Source organism: Salvelinus namaycush, chromosome 5 (genome assembly GCF_016432855.1).
Source record: "Salvelinus namaycush isolate Seneca chromosome 5, SaNama_1.0, whole genome shotgun sequence".
Classification (NCBI taxonomy): Eukaryota; Metazoa; Chordata; class Actinopteri; order Salmoniformes; family Salmonidae; genus Salvelinus; species Salvelinus namaycush.
Genome location: NC_052311.1, coordinates 72122444 through 72140571, shown reverse-complemented (window position 1 = coordinate 72140571; position 18128 = coordinate 72122444). Strand labels below are relative to the sequence as shown.

General features: G+C 42.5%; 2 protein-coding genes across 4 annotated transcripts; one reads left to right on the top strand and one right to left on the bottom strand.

The window, feature by feature from the left end:
• Nucleotides 1-227: 227 nt before the first annotated feature.
• LOC120047340 (cleft lip and palate transmembrane protein 1-like protein) lies at nt 228-5025 on the bottom strand. The gene is made up of 17 exons (XM_038992865.1): nt 4822-5025; nt 4518-4609; nt 4109-4299; nt 3852-3999; nt 3593-3671; nt 3355-3472; nt 3161-3255; nt 2982-3066; nt 2478-2581; nt 2262-2327; nt 2024-2074; nt 1845-1927; nt 1707-1741; nt 1108-1163; nt 965-1009; nt 588-703; nt 228-306 (listed from the first exon to the last, which is right to left on the bottom strand). Exons 1-17 carry the CDS (start codon nt 5023-5025, stop codon nt 228-230), a joined length of 1647 nt encoding a protein of 548 aa, XP_038848793.1.
• A 670-nt stretch (nt 5026-5695) lies between these two features.
• Nucleotides 5696-12530, top strand: LOC120048878 (magnesium transporter MRS2 homolog, mitochondrial-like). 3 transcript variants are annotated; one of them, XM_038995179.1, is made up of 11 exons: nt 5696-6575; nt 7716-7780; nt 8075-8111; nt 8296-8408; nt 8635-8811; nt 9451-9581; nt 10054-10170; nt 10532-10684; nt 11638-11755; nt 11992-12105; nt 12326-12530. In XM_038995179.1, exons 1-11 carry the CDS (start codon nt 6386-6388, stop codon nt 12392-12394), a joined length of 1284 nt encoding a protein of 427 aa, XP_038851107.1. In that variant the 5' UTR covers nt 5696-6385; the 3' UTR covers nt 12395-12530. The 3 variants fall into 3 exon arrangements, with proteins under 3 accessions (XP_038851107.1, XP_038851109.1, XP_038851108.1); XM_038995181.1 differs by lacking the exons at nt 11992-12105; nt 12326-12530 and having other exon boundaries at nt 11582-11750; XM_038995180.1 differs by lacking the exons at nt 11992-12105; nt 12326-12530 and having other exon boundaries at nt 11567-11750.
• Nucleotides 12531-18128: the final 5598 nt, after the last annotated feature.

Below are 18128 nucleotides of genomic sequence, written 5' to 3'. Positions count from 1 at the left end.
GGGTCGGTCAAACTTCTAACACATGGAAATATCAGTGGTTAATGATGAACACAGGGTTGACTGAAAATAAGCTGTATTCTCTACTTACAAAACGAATTCTGAACTTCACTAAAGGCTTCTAATAAACCCTGGTGCACCCTCAGAGAGCCTCCCGTGCTGTTTACAACCCCACCATGTGCAGCTATGTTTCCTCATTCAACTCTGTTCTCTGGTGATGACCTCAGTCATCATTGGGCTTTGAGTTTCCTGTGGTTGTGGTGGCATGATCCATACTCACGACATCTGGTCTTGTTTGTAGAGTAAAGCCTACAGGGGGTGGGGGGCAGATAGAGAAGTAAATGAATGAGATCACATACTTTGTTAACTGTCAGAAACCAAACCCCTGATCATCCCGGTCAATAGATCTCAGAATGATGGAAAGTGAAATAATCTAATAACGAGTGACTATAGGGTTATATCCCAAATGGTACCCTATTCTCTAAAGTGCACTACTTTTGACCAGAGCCATATGGGCATAGGGTGCCATTTGGGACGTAGTCTAGAGTATTTCAGGGTCACTGACGATAGCTGAACTATGTCCCACCCACCTCTTCTGGTAAAGGTAGAGGAGAAACAGAATCTCATCCCTGAAGCAGCCCAGCTGGTGGGATGGGTGTGTGCTGAAGACACAGGCGAAGACATCGTTGACAAATGTATTGACTGCCTAAAGAGAAGGCACAAGAGTGCTTCATTCTGACCCTGAATGCACCCCCAATGAAACCCTATTCCCTACATAGTGCACTACTTTTGACCAGGACCCATAGGATGCACTATGGAATAGAGGGCCATTTGGGATGCATACACAGTGTCAATGTGAAGAAGAACAGACAACTTGATGACATTTTAGATGGACTTTAGGTAAGCAGCTGCTTATCACTGCAACAACAACAATAATGAATTATACTATAAAACAGTTACTACTCACTTTATACATCAATACGTTCCATTGCAAATGGCCCACAGACTTCAACTGAAGGAGAACAAGAAGAGAAAGTGAAGATTTGTGTCAAAATAGAACATTTTACTCAAGGCCCATTATGCTCTAAATTAGGACAAAGTAAGACAAACCTTGAAGTTAATGAACAGCTGAGGAGCCATAGAGAGGAATCCAAAAGCATAAATCCCTGCAGGGGGAAGCCCAGTTTCAGTTGGAATTATTGATATTACCCACTAATACAAGATGTAGGATCTTAATTTGACTTTTATTGTCAAAGCAAAATAATGCTGTGGCAACATGATTTGAACATTTAGTCCATGTTGCTTGACTGGTGGTTAAACTATTAGCTGGCCAAAAGTAGGCTATATGTAAAGTGCAATAACGTTAGTGTGTTTTTTCAGTAAATTTATGTAAATCACGAAGTTGCATTTTGGCAGTGCAGGAAAATTCTATGCAACAAAAGTGATCAAATTAAGATCCTACATCTGTAGTTGCTAATAAAAAAAAACACATTGGCCATGAAAAAGTAGCCTTGTGAAACCAGCCTGATCTCTCGGTAGGTCACATTCTATTTCACTTCACAGTACAACAAATAGTGAGTGCAGCGTTCAGTCTGCTTGACCAGGCTAGTGTTAAAGATCTACATAAAATATTGTATTTGTGTGATCAATTGATATTAAATGCAAAACATAACCCCCAAGGAGGCTTGATAGAGTATGTGTAAACTTACCACTGACAAGGCTGTTGATTAACCATGAATAGTAGCTGTCAAAATAAAATCTGAATATTAGATATGTTGATGATCAATGTCCTCATCAAACCTATTTATTTATATTTTAAATACAATTAAACTCCAGACTTGTCTTACTTTTTATACCTCAGGTATACCAGAGAGAAGATGGCTCCACTAATAGACAAAGGGTACACTAAATAAGACAGGCATTTCATTGCCTAGAAAATGGAGAACTGCATTAGAAAATAGTTGTCTGCTTGATTTATGGTATTAGTGTTAAGAGGAACCAAACATACCACTAATTCAGCACTTACCTGTGTGTCATGTTGTATAGTCTTTCTCTCTGATTCATCAAATTTACCAACCTGAAGACAACCAGTTTAAAGGAATAATCCTGAATTTATACTACTGTTTGTTTTTAACGCTAAAAGATACATTTATTTCAATCAGTTTTTTCAATAACAGATTCTTAATTAAAATCAACATATACTCATTGGCCCTCCATGCACACAACGTGAATAAACAATTTATATATTTTTTTGTAATACTTACATGAACAATAGACCTAGAGGTTCTCCACTGTAGCTGTATTTTGGAAACCTTTTTGACCTTCCATACCTATAGGTATAGAGGGAGAAGAAGGAATTCATGAGATCTGGTATGGTAACACTGAACCTTCGGCCATCCCCAGCTATGGTTGGCAAAAAGCATTGATTATTTGTATTGATGTTCTAAATCCTTTCCAAACTGCTGATTCATGGCAGATACCTCAATTGTGGTTCCTATTCCAACAGGAATGAGACCTAGCAAGCTGCTTCGTTCCTCCAGCATTTTCAGGAGAATCACTATGGTGCTGAAGCATCTCCACAGCACTGGAACAGAACAGCATAGAGAAACAGATAGAGCTGGGTTAGTTCTGCGGTAGATGGGAGTAGATCAGTAGATTTGTGTGCTGCTGGAGGTAGTGTTTGTGGGCGGATGGTGGGTTTATCCAGAGGCCTGCCTTGGATAACTATCTGTAGTAATGATACACAAATCTACAAAAACACCATATATCTGTCCCAAATGGTACCCTATACCCTATGTAGTGCACTACCATGGTCAAAAGTAGTGTACTATAGAGGGAATAGGGTGCCATTTGGAACGTATTTCAAGCCTGACACCTCATCTTCCCTAACTCAGTTAGGAAATTGGCATGAAAACTTGGATGCATAAATAAGAACATGAAATGCATTATTATAAAGATGTATTTTACTCCTCCCTCACTCTTACCTGTTTTGCGAGACATGCCCACCATGTTTTTCTTCTTCCTCCAAAAGCTTATGTCATTTTTAAAGGCCAGGAATTCAAATATGAACTGAAAAATTAGACAAAGAAAACTGTAGATGGCTGACATGATTTGAAATGATCTTTGTGATAGAATGAATGAATTCTAATAGAAAATCCCTTACATGGAATGCAGTCACCAGGGTAGTCAATGCTAACAGGTACAAGTTGTGGTCCACGAGAACACCTTTGATTTCATCTATATTCACCTCAGTGAATCCTGTAATAAATGAAGCAAAAAAAGTTATCTTACAAGAAGTTGACAAACGTATGTTGTTATCTCAGTAGTTTAAAAGGAGGGCTAAAGTAATAAACTAACCAAAGCGTTTCAGTGAAAACATTACATCCTGCATGTGGATCCAGAGACGGAATTGCCTCAGCGATAGGCCTTCGTAGGATATTGTAAGAGGTAGTTTGGTTGTGGAGCCGTTAATCTCCTACAAACACATGTTGTAAAAACAAGTATCCTCCAAGCCCTCTTTGTGAGGCATGTTTTAATGTTCTTGAAATTAGTATTTATAACTGTAATATAATTTACAAGAAGAGTAACATCTCACCATCATGTCCTTTACCCTGACGCTGAGTTCATCAATATGTAAAAGTGGGAGATATACCATCCTGTTCTCATCCTGAAATCTAAAACACGAGACAGAATATCTGAAATACAAAACATCAATATTTCTCACCATCTCTGTAGCTAGCTCTGCATAATGTGAGCGATGCTGTGCTATATAAGTGTACTGTAGGCCTTATAGCGCACACCCACTCCCAAAATAAACACACTCACACAATACAAACATTTTATATGAGACTTACACTCTCATGTAGCGCCGGACATCACTTGGCAAGGTCCCTCTGTTGAAGGTGAAGTCCTCTGACATCATGTTTAGGGTTAGACGGGACCTCCAGTGAGAGATGGGTCTGTCTACTACTCGAGGAGCAGTGGCAGCATGTTTCTGAGAAAATGCAAGACCAGGAGAAGCCATGAAAGAGATGATCAAATGGGTCAACCAAACAGAGCAGTTAAAGATGATCTTTTGCCAGTCCAGACTGAAACATAGAGGAATTGTTTTGTTGTCTTACTTTGAGGACCTCTTTAGCAGAGCTGAGATTTTCTCGGGACATCATGTAGGTGCTGAGCTGGGCAACATGATGGACCTGCCGGTTATCCTGCAAGGGAGACACTCCAAACTTGTGTACATAAACCAATGTGTGCAGAGTCCCGTTGTTACGTGTTGCCAATGGCAGGGATACATTCACCACCCTTTAAATCAAGAAAAGCAATGGTGACAGGTGAGAGATATAGGCTTCTGTCCCAAATGACACCATAGTGTCTATATAGTGCACTACTTTAGACCAGCGACCATAGGGAATACAGTGCCATTTGGGATGCAGCCCATAACCTTATCTTTATACTCGACTAAAAGTGACATGCTATTTTTACGCCACATGACTGCAGATTTAAATGGGACTTCGGCCTACCTTTCAAATTTAGAATGTATGTCAAAGTCATCTATCTTGATGATGAGGTTGAGTTCACTGTGGTCAGGCCTCAAACTGGAGAAAATGCTGAGCTGTTAAAATAAATGAGACTTCGCATTGATTCAATTCAATTTATCTTTATGGGCTCTGAAAGACACTTCTTGTGCACCATGATCACTAATTAAATTGTGATGCATGAATTCTCTGACCAAATACAATAGCTAAAAATTATTAATTGCACTAATAACCTACCCTAAATCTAGGGTTTCACTGCAGTATGTGTAAGATCAATGCCACTATTTACCTGGAGACGGGGTCTTTCTGCAAGGTAGGAAGAAATGCAGTCTCCTTTACCTCTCTCACAAGGCTTGGTGTATACAAAGCCATAAATCACCCAGCAGGTGTGTGACATATACACGACGAGCACTCCTAGTAATATCTTTGTCAGATTAGTCCTTTTGAACAGGTCCTTTGAACTCGTCGGCTTTGAATAGCACGAAGGGAACATACTGGTATGAAATGTAAAAATAAAAAACGACCAAACGAATGGTGGACATTGACAGCTAAAGCTAGGAGTATAGGACCACAAAAGTGCGTCACCGATGGTCAATGATATCATCAGAAAATATACAATTTGTCAAATAAGGCGCATCATGCCGCTCGGCATCTTCTAACCCAGAACTGTATCCAGGCAGCACGCGAAGACGCCTATGGTTCGGTGGTGGTTGTGTTGACGCTACGCCTCCTCGTTCTACGTCATGTCAAATACAGGGTGACGATTGGGTGCCCACAGTGGTACCCACAGTGTGAAAATGTAGCCCTCAATGTAATGTATTGTAACGACCCTGGGTTTATAAGCGCGGAAATCGACTCTGCCGCTTGAGCAAGTTTTTGCGGCACACTCGATAGCGCGCCGGACCTCAGGCTAGAAGGTCGAGGGGTCGAGACCTGCTCCCTGCTATTTCATTACAGTATATTTTCAGCATAGGGAAGTTACATTTCATGGATACATTGGAAAATGTGTAGGATGTTTTTCTTACGGAACATTTACGGAAATCTCAAGTAAGGTTTTCTTCCGTTGAACAACTTCATTGGTTGAAATTGATTCATCCTCTAGAGTTCAGGGTCATGCACGAGCACGTGTTACTGTAACACCAAAACACCCCGATGCCTGCTGGTTGTAGTTGCTCAGAGCTAGCTGTCCCTGTGTTAAGGAGGAATAACGTATCTTGGATTTAGCTATACCAACTGCAAGCCTGTTGTTATTTGCTATTTTACTCACGTATGGCATATTTTTGTTACTGTGCGACAAGTTGAGAAGTTTGTTCGGGAAGCACGAGCTAGTCTGCTAGCAGCATAAAAGTTTGTTCGCTAACGTTAGCATATAGCTAACTTGCTAGCTAGCGCCTTGTTTGCGTGCTAACTAGCTAAATAAAGGGGATACCTAGTTAGTTGTACAAATGTGTCTTCTGCATTTAACCCAACCTCTCTGAATCAGAGAGGTGTGGAGGGCTGCCTTAATCGACATCCACGTCTTCGGCGCCCGGGGAACAGTGCCTTACTCAGGGGCAGAACGACAGATTTTTTACCTTGTCAGCTCGGGGATTCGATCCATCAACCGTGCTCACAAAATAGATTTGACCCGACTTTGGACTGAAATGGTTGTATGATTTTGCAGAACAAACCACTGTCTTTGTCCAGTGCTACGTAGCCAGTTGATAAGTTTACTAGCTACCTAGCCTACGTTAGTAATTCAGTTCCGGATGCAAGTGGAATAACCAGCAATGCACTGATCAGCTGGCTAGACTAACTAAGTAGCTAAATAACTAAGGACACTTTGTTAAAATGCAGTGGTGGTGAACAAAGCAATGGAAGCTTGTTTCAAGTCGTTCACCATGGGTGGTCTTCGGAGATCTCTGGACATTACATTCAGGGTCCTCGCCGGCTGTTTGACCTGCAGAACAGTGAGTTGTTCCAGATCACCTATAAAATGCCAACTCTCCAAGCATCCACCGGTGACGAGGGGGAAATCAACACTGTTGCGATCATGTCCGTCTGGTAGGTGATGTAACATTTTTACAGTTATGGCTAGACCTAGCTACACAAGGCTACTCCTGCCTCCAGTAGTTGATCGAAAGGTGTTGGGGAGACTACATTAATGTATTTTTTCCCCCGAGACATCTGGATACTGTGTATCAGGACTGTGTGGCCATTTACACAGATGGTTCAAAAGATCCAAGGACAGGATGTACTGGGTCAGCATTTGTAGTGCAGGAATGTGGGGTGGAAGTCAGGAAACATATTACAGATCATCTGGCTGTGCAGCTGATGGCCATATGGTTGGCCTTCCAGTGGCTGGAGGAAGTCAAGCCAGACAGAGTAGTTATTTGCTCTGATTCATGTGCAGTGTTAATGAGTCTCCAGTCCTTTAGCTCATGTAGCAGACAATACCTGCTTTACGAGGTGCTACAAACCCATGGCAGGATTACAGATTAGTATACAGATAAGATTGACTTGGGTCCCAGACCATGTAGGGGTGGAGGGGAACAAGGCAGTTGATGTACTGGTGAAACCAGCACTTAGTAGTGTTGATGTTGTCGTTTCAGTGAGCCAGGCAGAGGCAAAACGCCTGATATGGACAGTGAAGGTGCAGAGATGGCAGGAGCAGTGGAATAGAGATACTATGGGCAGGCATTTATTTCAAGTACAGAGGAAAGTTGGGGAGGACGCCAGGAAGGGACAGAAGAGAGGAGGCTATTTTTTACAAGATTAAGGGTGGGACACAACCAGTTGAATAAGACCTTAAATGTGACAGGAAAGCATCCAACAGGAAAGTGTGGTAATTGCCAGGAAACAGAGACTGTGGAGCATGTATTGCTACAGTGTGGGCAGTATCAGAGGGAAAGAGAGAGGCTGAGATCTAATATGAGGGAGAAGGGGAAACAGGAAGTTAGTTTAGAGTATATTGAGTAGAACGTCATTAGATATAGTCTCAAATATTTCATATTTTTTAAGAGCAACGGGGCTGGCAAGTAGGATTTAGTTTCTCCCCGTCTCTGGCACCCACTCCAGTACAGTAGTTGGCGGTAGTGCACCATAACATTGGATGCCAACCGCCGATAAACCCCACCGAAAAAAGACCTAGCTGCAACACACATGTTGTTGGCTAATGGATTCTTATTTTTGTTTAATTGGCAGCAAATTTAATTCGGCATAGAGGAACTGAGGCATCCCTCTCCAGTGTGGCTCCTGCTTTTGTTGTGGTAAGTGGCACGTTTTAGTTGTGTCAATCATATCCAATTTGAAATTGTTATTCTAGTCTCTCCTAAATGTTATGTCTGTCAGCAATATATGGGATATGATCAAATGTTTGTCAACATTGACAAAGCCAACGTTCTATGAAAAGGTTGCTTCTGCAAAATGCAAGAAGAGAGAAAAGCAATGTGTCAGTTCATTGTGACTACCTATATTGTTCACCTGAGGGAGTGTGTGGAATGTACCTAGAAGTTCTACAGCAATATACTGGCAGTAGCTACAACTGTGCTCTTCTGTCATAGATGAAATTTGACAACAATGGAAATGTAACCTCATTTGGTAAGTATTGGAACATCTATTGTCCTCATTAGCTTGCCCATTATTTGCTTTTCTTTAGTTTTCTGTTCTCACAAGGACTACATCGAAATGCAATTGTTTATTGTACTTTGTTACTGACAAGGTATTTGTCCTTCTTATAAGTTTTGAGTGTGACTTCTGACCCCTGGTCTGATTCCTATCTCAGAGAAGAAGAAGTTGGAGCTGTATCATGAGCTGAGTCTGCAGGCCAGAGACCTCAGGTTCCAACACCTCACCAGCATCACCGCTAGGAACAACAACATCATCATTCGCATGGAGGTAGCTACGTACTGGTTTTGTTTCGTGTTACAGCGTTATGCTGAAGGTACTGTTAGCTAAACTGCTGCGTTTGTCACCTGTCGTGACAGCTAGCCTCAAATTATCCTCTAACTTTTAGAGAATCCTATGATTTAAAAAACAAGTAGAAAATCACACACTAGAAAAGACAGGTGACCGAACTTGACTCGTTTTGGCACCTGAACCGAGTCTGTTCTTGTGTCTTCAGGCCTTGAAGGCAGTAGTGACCCCCAATAGCCTGTTGGTGTTGGATTTCCGAGGTCTGGGATTGGAGAGATGGCTGGTCCTGGAGTTGGCTCCACAGTTGAATGGGGATCATGGAGCTCTGGCCACTCATTCACTGCCATTTGAGTTCAGAGCCCTTGAAGCTATTCTGCAGCACAGGGTAAGACACACGCTATGCAATCACTCATTTACTATTCGTTTATCACAATTGTTCACACTTTTGGATAGTCCCATATTGATGATCTACTCATGGTCATACTATCTGTTGATAAGCAACTGCTTGCTAGGGTTAGGGTAAGGGTTGAGTTCAGGGTTCGGATCAATCAATTACATTTATTTATTAAAAAAATTACATCAGCAGATTTCACAAAGTGCTATACAGAAACCCAGCCTAAAACCCCAAACAGCAAGCAATTCAGATGTAGAAGCACGGTGGCTAGGAAAAACTCCCTAGAAAGGCAGGAACCTAGGAAGAAACCTAGAGAGGAACCAGCCTCTGAGGAGTGGCCAGTCCTCTTCTGGCTGTGCTGGGTGGAGATTAAAAGTGTACGTGGCCATTAAGGCCAGATTGTTCTTCAAGATGTTCAAACGTTCATAGATGACCAGCAGGGTCAAATAATGATCAGTGGTTGAAGAGGGTGCAACAGGTCAGTACCTCAGGATAAGGGTTAGTGGATAGTTAGTTGATATGTTGTTGACAGTTATTGAACATCTACAATCCATCTACTTGGGACTATCCAAATAAAGTGTCACCTGGTATTTGTTTCTGCATGTATGTGTCTGTTTGTTTTGTGTATAGGTAAACATCCTTCAGGCTCGGCTGAATGAGGTTCACCCTGTCATCCTGGACATTCTAGAGTCTCTTGTGGATCCTAAACTACTCTCTGCAGATCGCAGCAAACTGCATATACTTCTTCAGAACAGCAAGAAGTGAGTGGAAAAGCAATGTCAGTCACATCATGATAAGGAGCGTTGCTGCTTTTGCATGTGACGTTTGGTTCATCTTATCAAGGCAGATCCTCTATTATGGACATTGGGCCAGTAACTGAAAGGTTGCTGGTTCGAATCCGAGCAGACTATGTGAAAAATCTGTCAATGTGCTCTTGAGCAAGGCACTTAACCATAATTGCGCCTGTAAGTCACTCTGGATATGAGCATTAGCTAAATGACTTAAATGTATTGTAGGTTATGAAAAGATGAACACCTATGGTTATAGTTGGGCCAGGGCTATTGTATGGATCTAGAAATCCTGCACTAGAAGGCGTGGCTGGTTTAGCTCTGTGTAGTCAATCTCATTCCCTTTCTCCATCCTGATTCGGGAGACTTCCAACCGGGATTTCTGGGAATTTTGGGGAAAGTTACCAGAAGAGTTACCAGAATTGTTCAACTGTTTTCTGCCCAGCCTGTCAGAGCTGGAGACAGACATCAAGGTCTTCAAGGACAGTCTGCTGAAGATCCTAGACGAAGAGGAGATGATCGAGGAGCTTTGTGTCACCAAGTGGACGGATCCACGTGTGTTGTAAGTGAAATTTCAACATGCAGATTTTGTAGGCACATGGTACTTCATGAGATTATTTGTGTTCATTGTACACATTTGTCATTATGGTGGGAGTGAGCTGACAACGGGAGGGTTGCTGGCATCAATATGTCAGGGGTCACCCTTGATATAAACCCCCTGAACTGCTCACTGGGCATGGCACTGTGGCTGCTCTGTGGTCCAGCCTTTAAAACCTAGTCTGTGTGTGTGTCTGAGGGGTTGGTACAGCAGAAGACACATTTCTCTCGTATGGATGAATATAGTCTTTCTTTTTTTTTCTTAACAGTTGTTGGATGAAGGTTTTATTGGTCTCTCTTGTTGTTGTGTGTGTCTCTGGAGGCAGTGAGGAGAGCAGTCTGGGCATTGATCATGCTGAGGAGATGGAGCTTCTCCTGGAGAACTACTTCATGCAGGCTGAGGAGCTGGGCAACACGACCAGGGAGCTCAAGGGCCTGATAGACGACTCAGAGAGTGTGATCTTCATCAACCTGGACAGGTACTGACGACTAAACCCTGTCTGCATCCCTGTTTCCTGTATAGTGCAGTACGTTTGACCAGGGCCCATAGGCCTCAAAAGTAGTCCACTATGTAGGGAATGGGGCAGGGGTTCTCAAACTTGTTGGGCCCGGGGACCCCTTTTGTGATAGCAAATTCATCAGGGACCCCCTCATAATCAGAACACAACTCGAGTGAGATAAAAATAGCATACAAAAAGTTTTACTATGACTACGGCAGTGCATGGCTGGACGAACCAAGTCTCGGGTCCTGGGAAGGAACATTTTAAAGCCCCGTCTCTTGACATCAGAGAGAACATTTTGCAGTTTTCAAGCTAATATCCTGTAATTCTGCACATTTTGTCACAGGGCAGAGATTATTTTGTTGTTGCAGCTTTAAGAGACAAAACGTTGCAGTTTTAAAGCTTTAATGAGTTCCAAATGTATAGTTGGTGGAGTACTGTGGATATCAATATCACTGTGAGCCTCCCAGGCCCATGTTGCCCAGGGTTAAAAACATACATTGTAGATGAATAATATTATATTTGATTGTATTACACACTAAACTTATTTCACAGATCCCTTGGCCAAAATGTGTTTAACCTGTTAGTAATATTTAAGGGGGGCCGCCAGTTATGCATCTCTGGTATAGTGTAATAGGCATGCTGCGTCCATACAAAATAGGCTGGCAGAATTATCTAGCTAGACAAAAAGAAATCAGTTTAAGTGTATTGCCAATGTAACTGGCTTTTGGTAGACTTCATTTGTCCTCATGTCGTTTTCTATTCTAATCTGCATGTAATGCTATCAGGGGAACTAGCCTATTTTTCCAACTGCTGAACATGGCATTTTCATTTTCTCCTGTTGTTAATTGGCTTAAACAGCTCTCTGTCAGTCAGGCCTAGTTTGTCACCATCCCATTTCCGTCTGTCCCCATGGGCCATGGCACACCCAGTCACCGGAACGTGATGATGCGTCTGAACCTGCAGCTCACCATGGGGACCTTCTCACTCTCCCTATTTGGCCTGATGGGCGTCGCCTTCGGGATGAACTTGGAATCCACGTTTGAGGAGGTTAATGATATGTGTTGATGATAAAGCTTTAATCTTATAAATTACACGTGAGACAATTTAACATTGAGTTTGTTAACCTGGCAACACATGCTCATTGTAAACTAGCCAGCTGCAGCAATGTAATATTGCTAAATGGACCTGAGGTGAAGGATGACTGGCTCAGTGTGTGGTCCATAGAGATATAACACTAGATCGAACAGAGAGTTTTATCTATGGTGTCGTGTTTGTTCCCCCAGGACCCCAAGGTGTTTTGGCTGGTGACAGGCTTCATGTTCCTGGGTAGTGGACTAATCTGGAGGAGACTGCTCTCGTTCCTGGGTCGACACCTTGAGCCTACCGTCCCCCCACAGGTAATTGAATTGTTAATTTCATGATTTATTTGGATAGAAATGTGTATCATCTGATGCATTCTGGTGTGTAACGTGGATAACTCACTAATTGTCAATACCAGTCCCTGGGTACTGCATGTCTGACATCTTGATCATGCTTAAGCTCAGTGTTTCGTCTTGAGATCATTCTGATCATTACCATGACTTGTGTTGTTGTAAAAACCCTCTTTCTCCTCCCTAGATCCCAACAGTTTGGAAGAGAAACCAAATCAACTCAAAAGGAGGAGAGGTGAAGAGTGGACTAAGATAATAGTTCCTTGTTGCACCACCTCTCTGCTGAGGAATCTGAACTGTTTGACTGTTTTCATACTACAGTGAGAGTTCTCTCGTTTATTGCAGAGGAATGTTTTCTCTTCATAATCTCAATATCATTTTTTTGCAATTGGTTTAAGACTGTTGTAAGCAGTGTTCATGTATTTATTAACATCCTGGATATATTGTTATAATGAAGCACACTGTATACCTCCAGCTGTAGTCAAGGATACTGCACCAATTCTGACTGTCCAAAAACATGGTCCCACTGTTCGCCAAAACCACTGTTCAAATAGCTTTGACTGACTATACAGCTAATAACTAAAGACATTGAGTACTGAACAGTCTCAAACTTTGAAACAACTAAAACCCAAGACACACTATATATACACAAAAGTATGTGGACACCCCTTCAAATTAGTTGATTCTGCTATTTCAGCCACACCCGATGCTGACTGGTGTATAAAATCGAGCACACAGCCATGCAATCTACATAGACAAACATTGGCAGTAGAATAGCCTTACTGAAGGCACTGTCATAGGATGCCCTGCTAGAGCTGCCCCGGTCAACTGTAAGTGCTGTTATTGTGAAGTGGGAACATCTAGGAGCAACAACATCTCAGCCGTGAAGTGGTAGGCTACACAAGCTCACAAAATGGTACCGCCGAGTGCTAAAGCGCGTAAAAATAGTCTGTCCTCGGTTGCAGCAGTCAGAGTTCCAAACTGCCTCGTGCTGACATTGCTTCCAAAGAACCGGTCGTCGGGAGCTTCATGAAATGGGTTTCCATGGCTGAGCAGCCGCACACAAGCCTAAGATTACCATGCGCAATGCCAAGTGTCGGCTGGAGTGGTGTAAAGCTCGCCGCCATTGGACTTTTGAGAAGTGGAAACGCATTCTCTGGAATGATGAATCACGCGTCACCATGTGGTAGTCCGACGGACTAATCTGGGTTTGGCGGATGCCAGGAGAACGCTACCTGCCCGAATGCATAGTGCCAACTATGCATAAAGTTTGGTGGAGGAGGAATAATGGTCTGGGGCTGTTTTTCATGGTTCGGACTAGGCCCCTTAGTTGCAGTGAAGGGAAATCTTAACGCTACAGCATACAATGACATTCTAGACAATTCTGTGCTTCCAACAGTTTGGGGAAGGGCCTTTCCTGTTTCAGCATGACAATGCAGCTATTCACAAAGCGAGGTCCATACAGAAATGGTTTGTGGAGATCGGTGTGGAAGAACTTGACTGGCCTGCACAGAGCCCTGACCTCAACTCCCATCGAACATCTTTGGAATGAATTGGAACGCCGACTGCAAGCCAGGACTAATTGCCCAACATCAGTGCCCGGCCTCACTAATGGAAGCACGTCTCCGCAGCAATGTTCTACCATCTAAACTCAGCAGAAAAAGACACGTCCTCTCACTGTCAACTGAGTTTATTTTCAGCAAACTTAACATGTGTAAATATTTGTATGAACATAAGATTCCACAACTGAGACATAAAAGTTCCACAGATATGTGACTAACAGAAATTGAATAATGTGTCCCTGAACAAAGGGGGGGGTTAAAATCAAAAGGAAGTCAGTATCTGGTGTGGCCACCAGCTGCATTAAGTACTGCAGGGCATCTACTCCTCATGGACTGCACCAGATTTGCCAGTTCTCTCTTTCACCAAGGCACCTGCAAGTTCCTGAGCATTTCTGGGGGGAATGGCCCTAGCCCTCACCCTCCGATTCAACAGGTCCCAGACGTGCTCAATGGGATTGAGATGCGGGCTCTTCAATGGCCATGGCAGAACACTGACATTCCTGTCTTGCAGGAAATCATGCACAGAACGAGCAGCATGGCTGGTGACATTGTCATGCCAGGATGAGCCTGCAGGAAGGGTACCGCATGAGGGAGGAGGATGTCTTCCCTGTAACGCACAGTGTTAAGATTGCCTGCAATGACAACAAGCTCAGTCCGATGATGCTGTGACACACCGCCCCAGACCACGACGGACCCTCCACCTCCAAATCGATCCAGCTCCAGAGTACAGGCCTCGGTGTAACTCTCATTCCTTCGGCGATAAATGAGAATCCGACCATCACCCCTGGTGAGACAAAACCACGACTCGTCAGTGAAGAGCACTTTTTGCCAGTCCTGTCTGGTCCAGCGACGGTGGGTTTGTGCCCATAGGCGACGTTGTTGCCGGTGATGTCTGGTGAGGACCTGCCTTACAACAGGCCTATAAGCCCTCAGTCCAGCCTCTCTCAGCCTATTGCGGATAGTCTGAGCACTGATGGAGGGATTGTGCGTTCCTGGTGTAATTCGGGCAGTTGTTGCCATCCTGTACCTGTCCCACAGGTGTGATGTTCGAATGTACCGATAATGTGCAGGTGTTGTTACACGTGGTCTGCCACTGCAAGGACGATCAGCTGTCCGTCCTGTCTCCCTGTAGCGCTGTCTTAGGTGTGTCAGTACGGACAGTGCAATTTATTGCCCTGGCCACATCTGCAGTCCTCATGCCTCCTTGCAGCATGCCTAAGGCACGTTCACGCAGATGAGCAGGGACCTGGGCATCTTTCTTTTGGTGTTTTTCAGTCAGTAGAAAGGCTTCTTTAGTGTCCTAAGTTTTCTTAACTGTGACCTTAATTGCCTAATGTCTGTAAGCTGTTAGTGTCTTAACGACCGTTCCACAGGTGCATGTTCATTAATTGTTCATGGTTCTTTGAACAAGCATGGGAAACAGTGTCTAACCCTTTACAATGAAGATTTGTGAAGTTATTTGGATTTTTACGAATTATCTTTGAAAGATGGGGTCCTGACAAAGGGATGTTTTTTTTTTGCTCCGTTTAGTAGAAAGCCTTCCCAGAAGAGTAGAGATTGTTATAGAAGCAAAGGAGGAACCAACTCCATATTAATGCCATTGATTTTGGAATGAGATGTTTGGAGAGCTTTACTTTTGGTCATGTAGTGTAACTCAAGTTTTCATCCTCAGGTCCAACATAACTATTGTGCCATTCACATACAGTAATGTAGTATGTATTTATTAGTTGTATCATTCACAAAATGGTCACTGCCATGCTGTTTGTCATTACATTATAAATTAAATTAAAATATAGGACAAAACAATTCGATTTTTTTGACGGGGTGCAGGATTTGTTTTTGCCTGATTTCGGTATTTATGCTTATAATTTCCGACATTTTGGTTGGCTTCTGTCATATGTTGCATTAGAAGACTAAATAAACCTTTGCTCAGCAGAATGTAATAGATCGATAGAATGAACGCTTCAATCTAGTTGACATCGGTAAAGTTCTCTCACCTTTCGCGGGGCAAAGAAGTTTAGTGACTGGGGAGAAAATACAATAAAGCAACAAAAAAAACGGGAAAGTTTTTCTGTGCAAAATGTCCAAATTATATTAGTTTGACCGGTTGTAAGCCAAAAGTAAACTGTGAAAACGACCCAAAGTGTTTCCAATAAGATTTTAGTTCGGCGTCGAAGCATATTTTATGTGGTTTAAATTGAAATACTATCAGTTTTTATGATGAAGACAGCACCCAGATGGTATCTACAGTAACTGAGCATGGCATTCTCTCAGAACGAAATAAATAATATTTCTCCACTCCTGTTCCCAAATCCACATTTTACCTACATTTGGTGTATAATTTTACTGCAAGAAATGCTTACTTCTGCATGAGTTAGGCAATTATTAAGGATATAGCCGTATTCGCACGGGACTAGTATTACTAGAGGACGTTGGTTAAGTATTTATTACCCCAGAATGTCCGTTATTCCACAGGACAGGATTGTTTTTTCCCAAACTGCCCCCTGTAATTCTTTTTTTCTATAAATGGACAGTTATGACGGAATCGTGGAGGTTTTTTTCTAGGCGTGAAGAAATTTCAAAACTACCAGAACCTCAATGTAGCCTATAAAAATGTTAATTAGTTAAACATTTCAGGATTTTTTTTAAAGGTATTTCTATTTAATCCGCGCGCCACCCACCTGCCCTTCAGCCACACGATACGTAATAACCCTAACCCGTCGCCCCGCAGATATAACCGCGGGTTATGAGTCAACCCGCGCATCACTAGTCGACACTAGTGGTTTTATGAATGTTGATCATGTGTTATGTAGATGTGTATAAATCGTGAAATGTTTGCCTTATCATAACGCGGTATACTTATCAACTACAGCACTTAACATTGTAATGTTCACATAATTGACATGAGCCGGTGGGGATGACTACTTTGACTCAACATCAGCCCAACATCACTCCTCAGAAGAATCAAGAAAATATCTCCTGTCAGATTACCTGCTAAAAGTATTAGCTTGTATCTTAAATTGTCATTATGCAATTCCACACATCCTCTCTCCTAGCCTCGCTTCCTTCTCAACCATATTGGAGGAGGTCCAAGTTCCCCCTCCCAGACCTTCTCCTTCAAAACATATTGAAATAGAAGATTCAAGTTCCCCCTCCCAGACCTTCTCCTTCAAACATATTGAAATAGAAGGTCCAAGTTCCCCCTCCCAGACCTTCTCCTTCAAACATATTGAAATAGAAGGTCCAAGTTCCCCCTCCCAGACCTTCTCCTTCAAACATATTGAAATAGAAGGTCCAAGTTCCCCCTCCCAGACCTTCTCCTTCAAACATATTGAAATAGAAGGTCCAAGTTCCCCCTCCCAGACCTTCAACCATATTGAAAGATAATGTCCAAGTTCCCCTTCCCAGACCTTCTCCAATGCATTTTGAGATTAATCCAGAAAGAGCCCTAATCATACAGATTCTATGATTTACTACTCCTCATTATAGCTTTGCATACATTATACAATTTACCTTCCATAGTACACAATTGGACCTTCATTTGCCGGTCTAAACCAGGGTTTTGCCCTAGTACTACACAGCTGATTCAAATAACCAACTCATCATCCAGCTTTGATGATTTGAATCAGCTGTGTAGTGCTAGGGCAAAAAACTAAATATGCAGTTTGGGAAACCGTGGTCTAAACAGATAATGTTAGGACAGCAGTCATGTTATTCTGTGCCATTTGTGTGTCTTCAAACAACATGAACCTTTTTGATGCATCATAAAACATGCCTTTGAGCTGTTATGTATTATTTAATAAAATCTCAATTGCATGGACTTTGATAATGACATCGTCATTCAGGCACATATTTGTTGTGTTTGCACGAATCAACTTCCCCCAATAGGGGGAAGCAAAACTGAACTAATCAGACCAAATATTAGATTCAATTTGCCACACTGAGCAAGGTATAATCAAAGTATTATTTACACGATAAGCTTTATTTTGTTCTATGATCGTCACATTACATTTGTATTCATATATTGATGTTTTATTTAAGTAAAGTCAATATCTAAGTCTCTAGACAACAGTACATCTAAACCACTTGTCTAACTCATTCCATGGAGGGCCGAGTGTCTGCGGGTTTTTGCTCCTCCAATGTATTTGATTGATTGATGAATTAAGGTCACTAATTAGTAAAGAACTCCACTCACCTGGTTGTCTAGGTCTTAATTGAAAGGAAAACCCCAGAACCCGCAGACACTAGGCCCTCCATGGAATGAGTTTGACACCCCTGATCTAAACATTTGAGTGGCGCCTTCTCATCTCCACTGATGTGAAAACAATAGGTTTAACCAGGGCTCCTCTCCAACCTTGTTCCCGGAGAGCTACCCTCCTGTACGTTTTTTTTTCAACCCCAGAGAAAACCTACAACCTGATTCATTTT

What these genes read in the sequence shown, in the direction of transcription:
- LOC120048878 (XM_038995179.1), top strand. Translation starts at nt 6,386, where the DNA reads ATGGAAGCTTGTTTCAAGTCGTTCACCATGGGTGGTCTTCGGAGATCT. An exon ending in ACATCATCATTCGCATGGAG is followed by an intron (nt 8,409 to 8,634) that starts GTAGCTACGTAC and finishes TTGTGTCTTCAG; the next exon opens with GCCTTGAAGGCAGTAGTGAC. An exon ending in ATCTTCATCAACCTGGACAG is followed by an intron (nt 10,685 to 11,637) that starts GTACTGACGACT and finishes TGGCACACCCAG; the next exon opens with TCACCGGAACGTGATGATGC.
- LOC120047340 (XM_038992865.1), bottom strand. Translation starts at nt 5,025, where the DNA reads ATGTTCCCTTCGTGCTATTCAAAGCCGACGAGTTCAAAGGACCTGTTC. An exon ending in AATCAACAGCCTTGTCAGTG is followed by an intron (nt 1,164 to 1,706) that starts GTAAGTTTACAC and finishes TTCCCCCTGCAG; the next exon opens with GGATTTATGCTTTTGGATTC. An exon ending in GGAACGTATTGATGTATAAA is followed by an intron (nt 704 to 964) that starts GTGAGTAGTAAC and finishes CCTTCTCTTTAG; the next exon opens with GCAGTCAATACATTTGTCAA.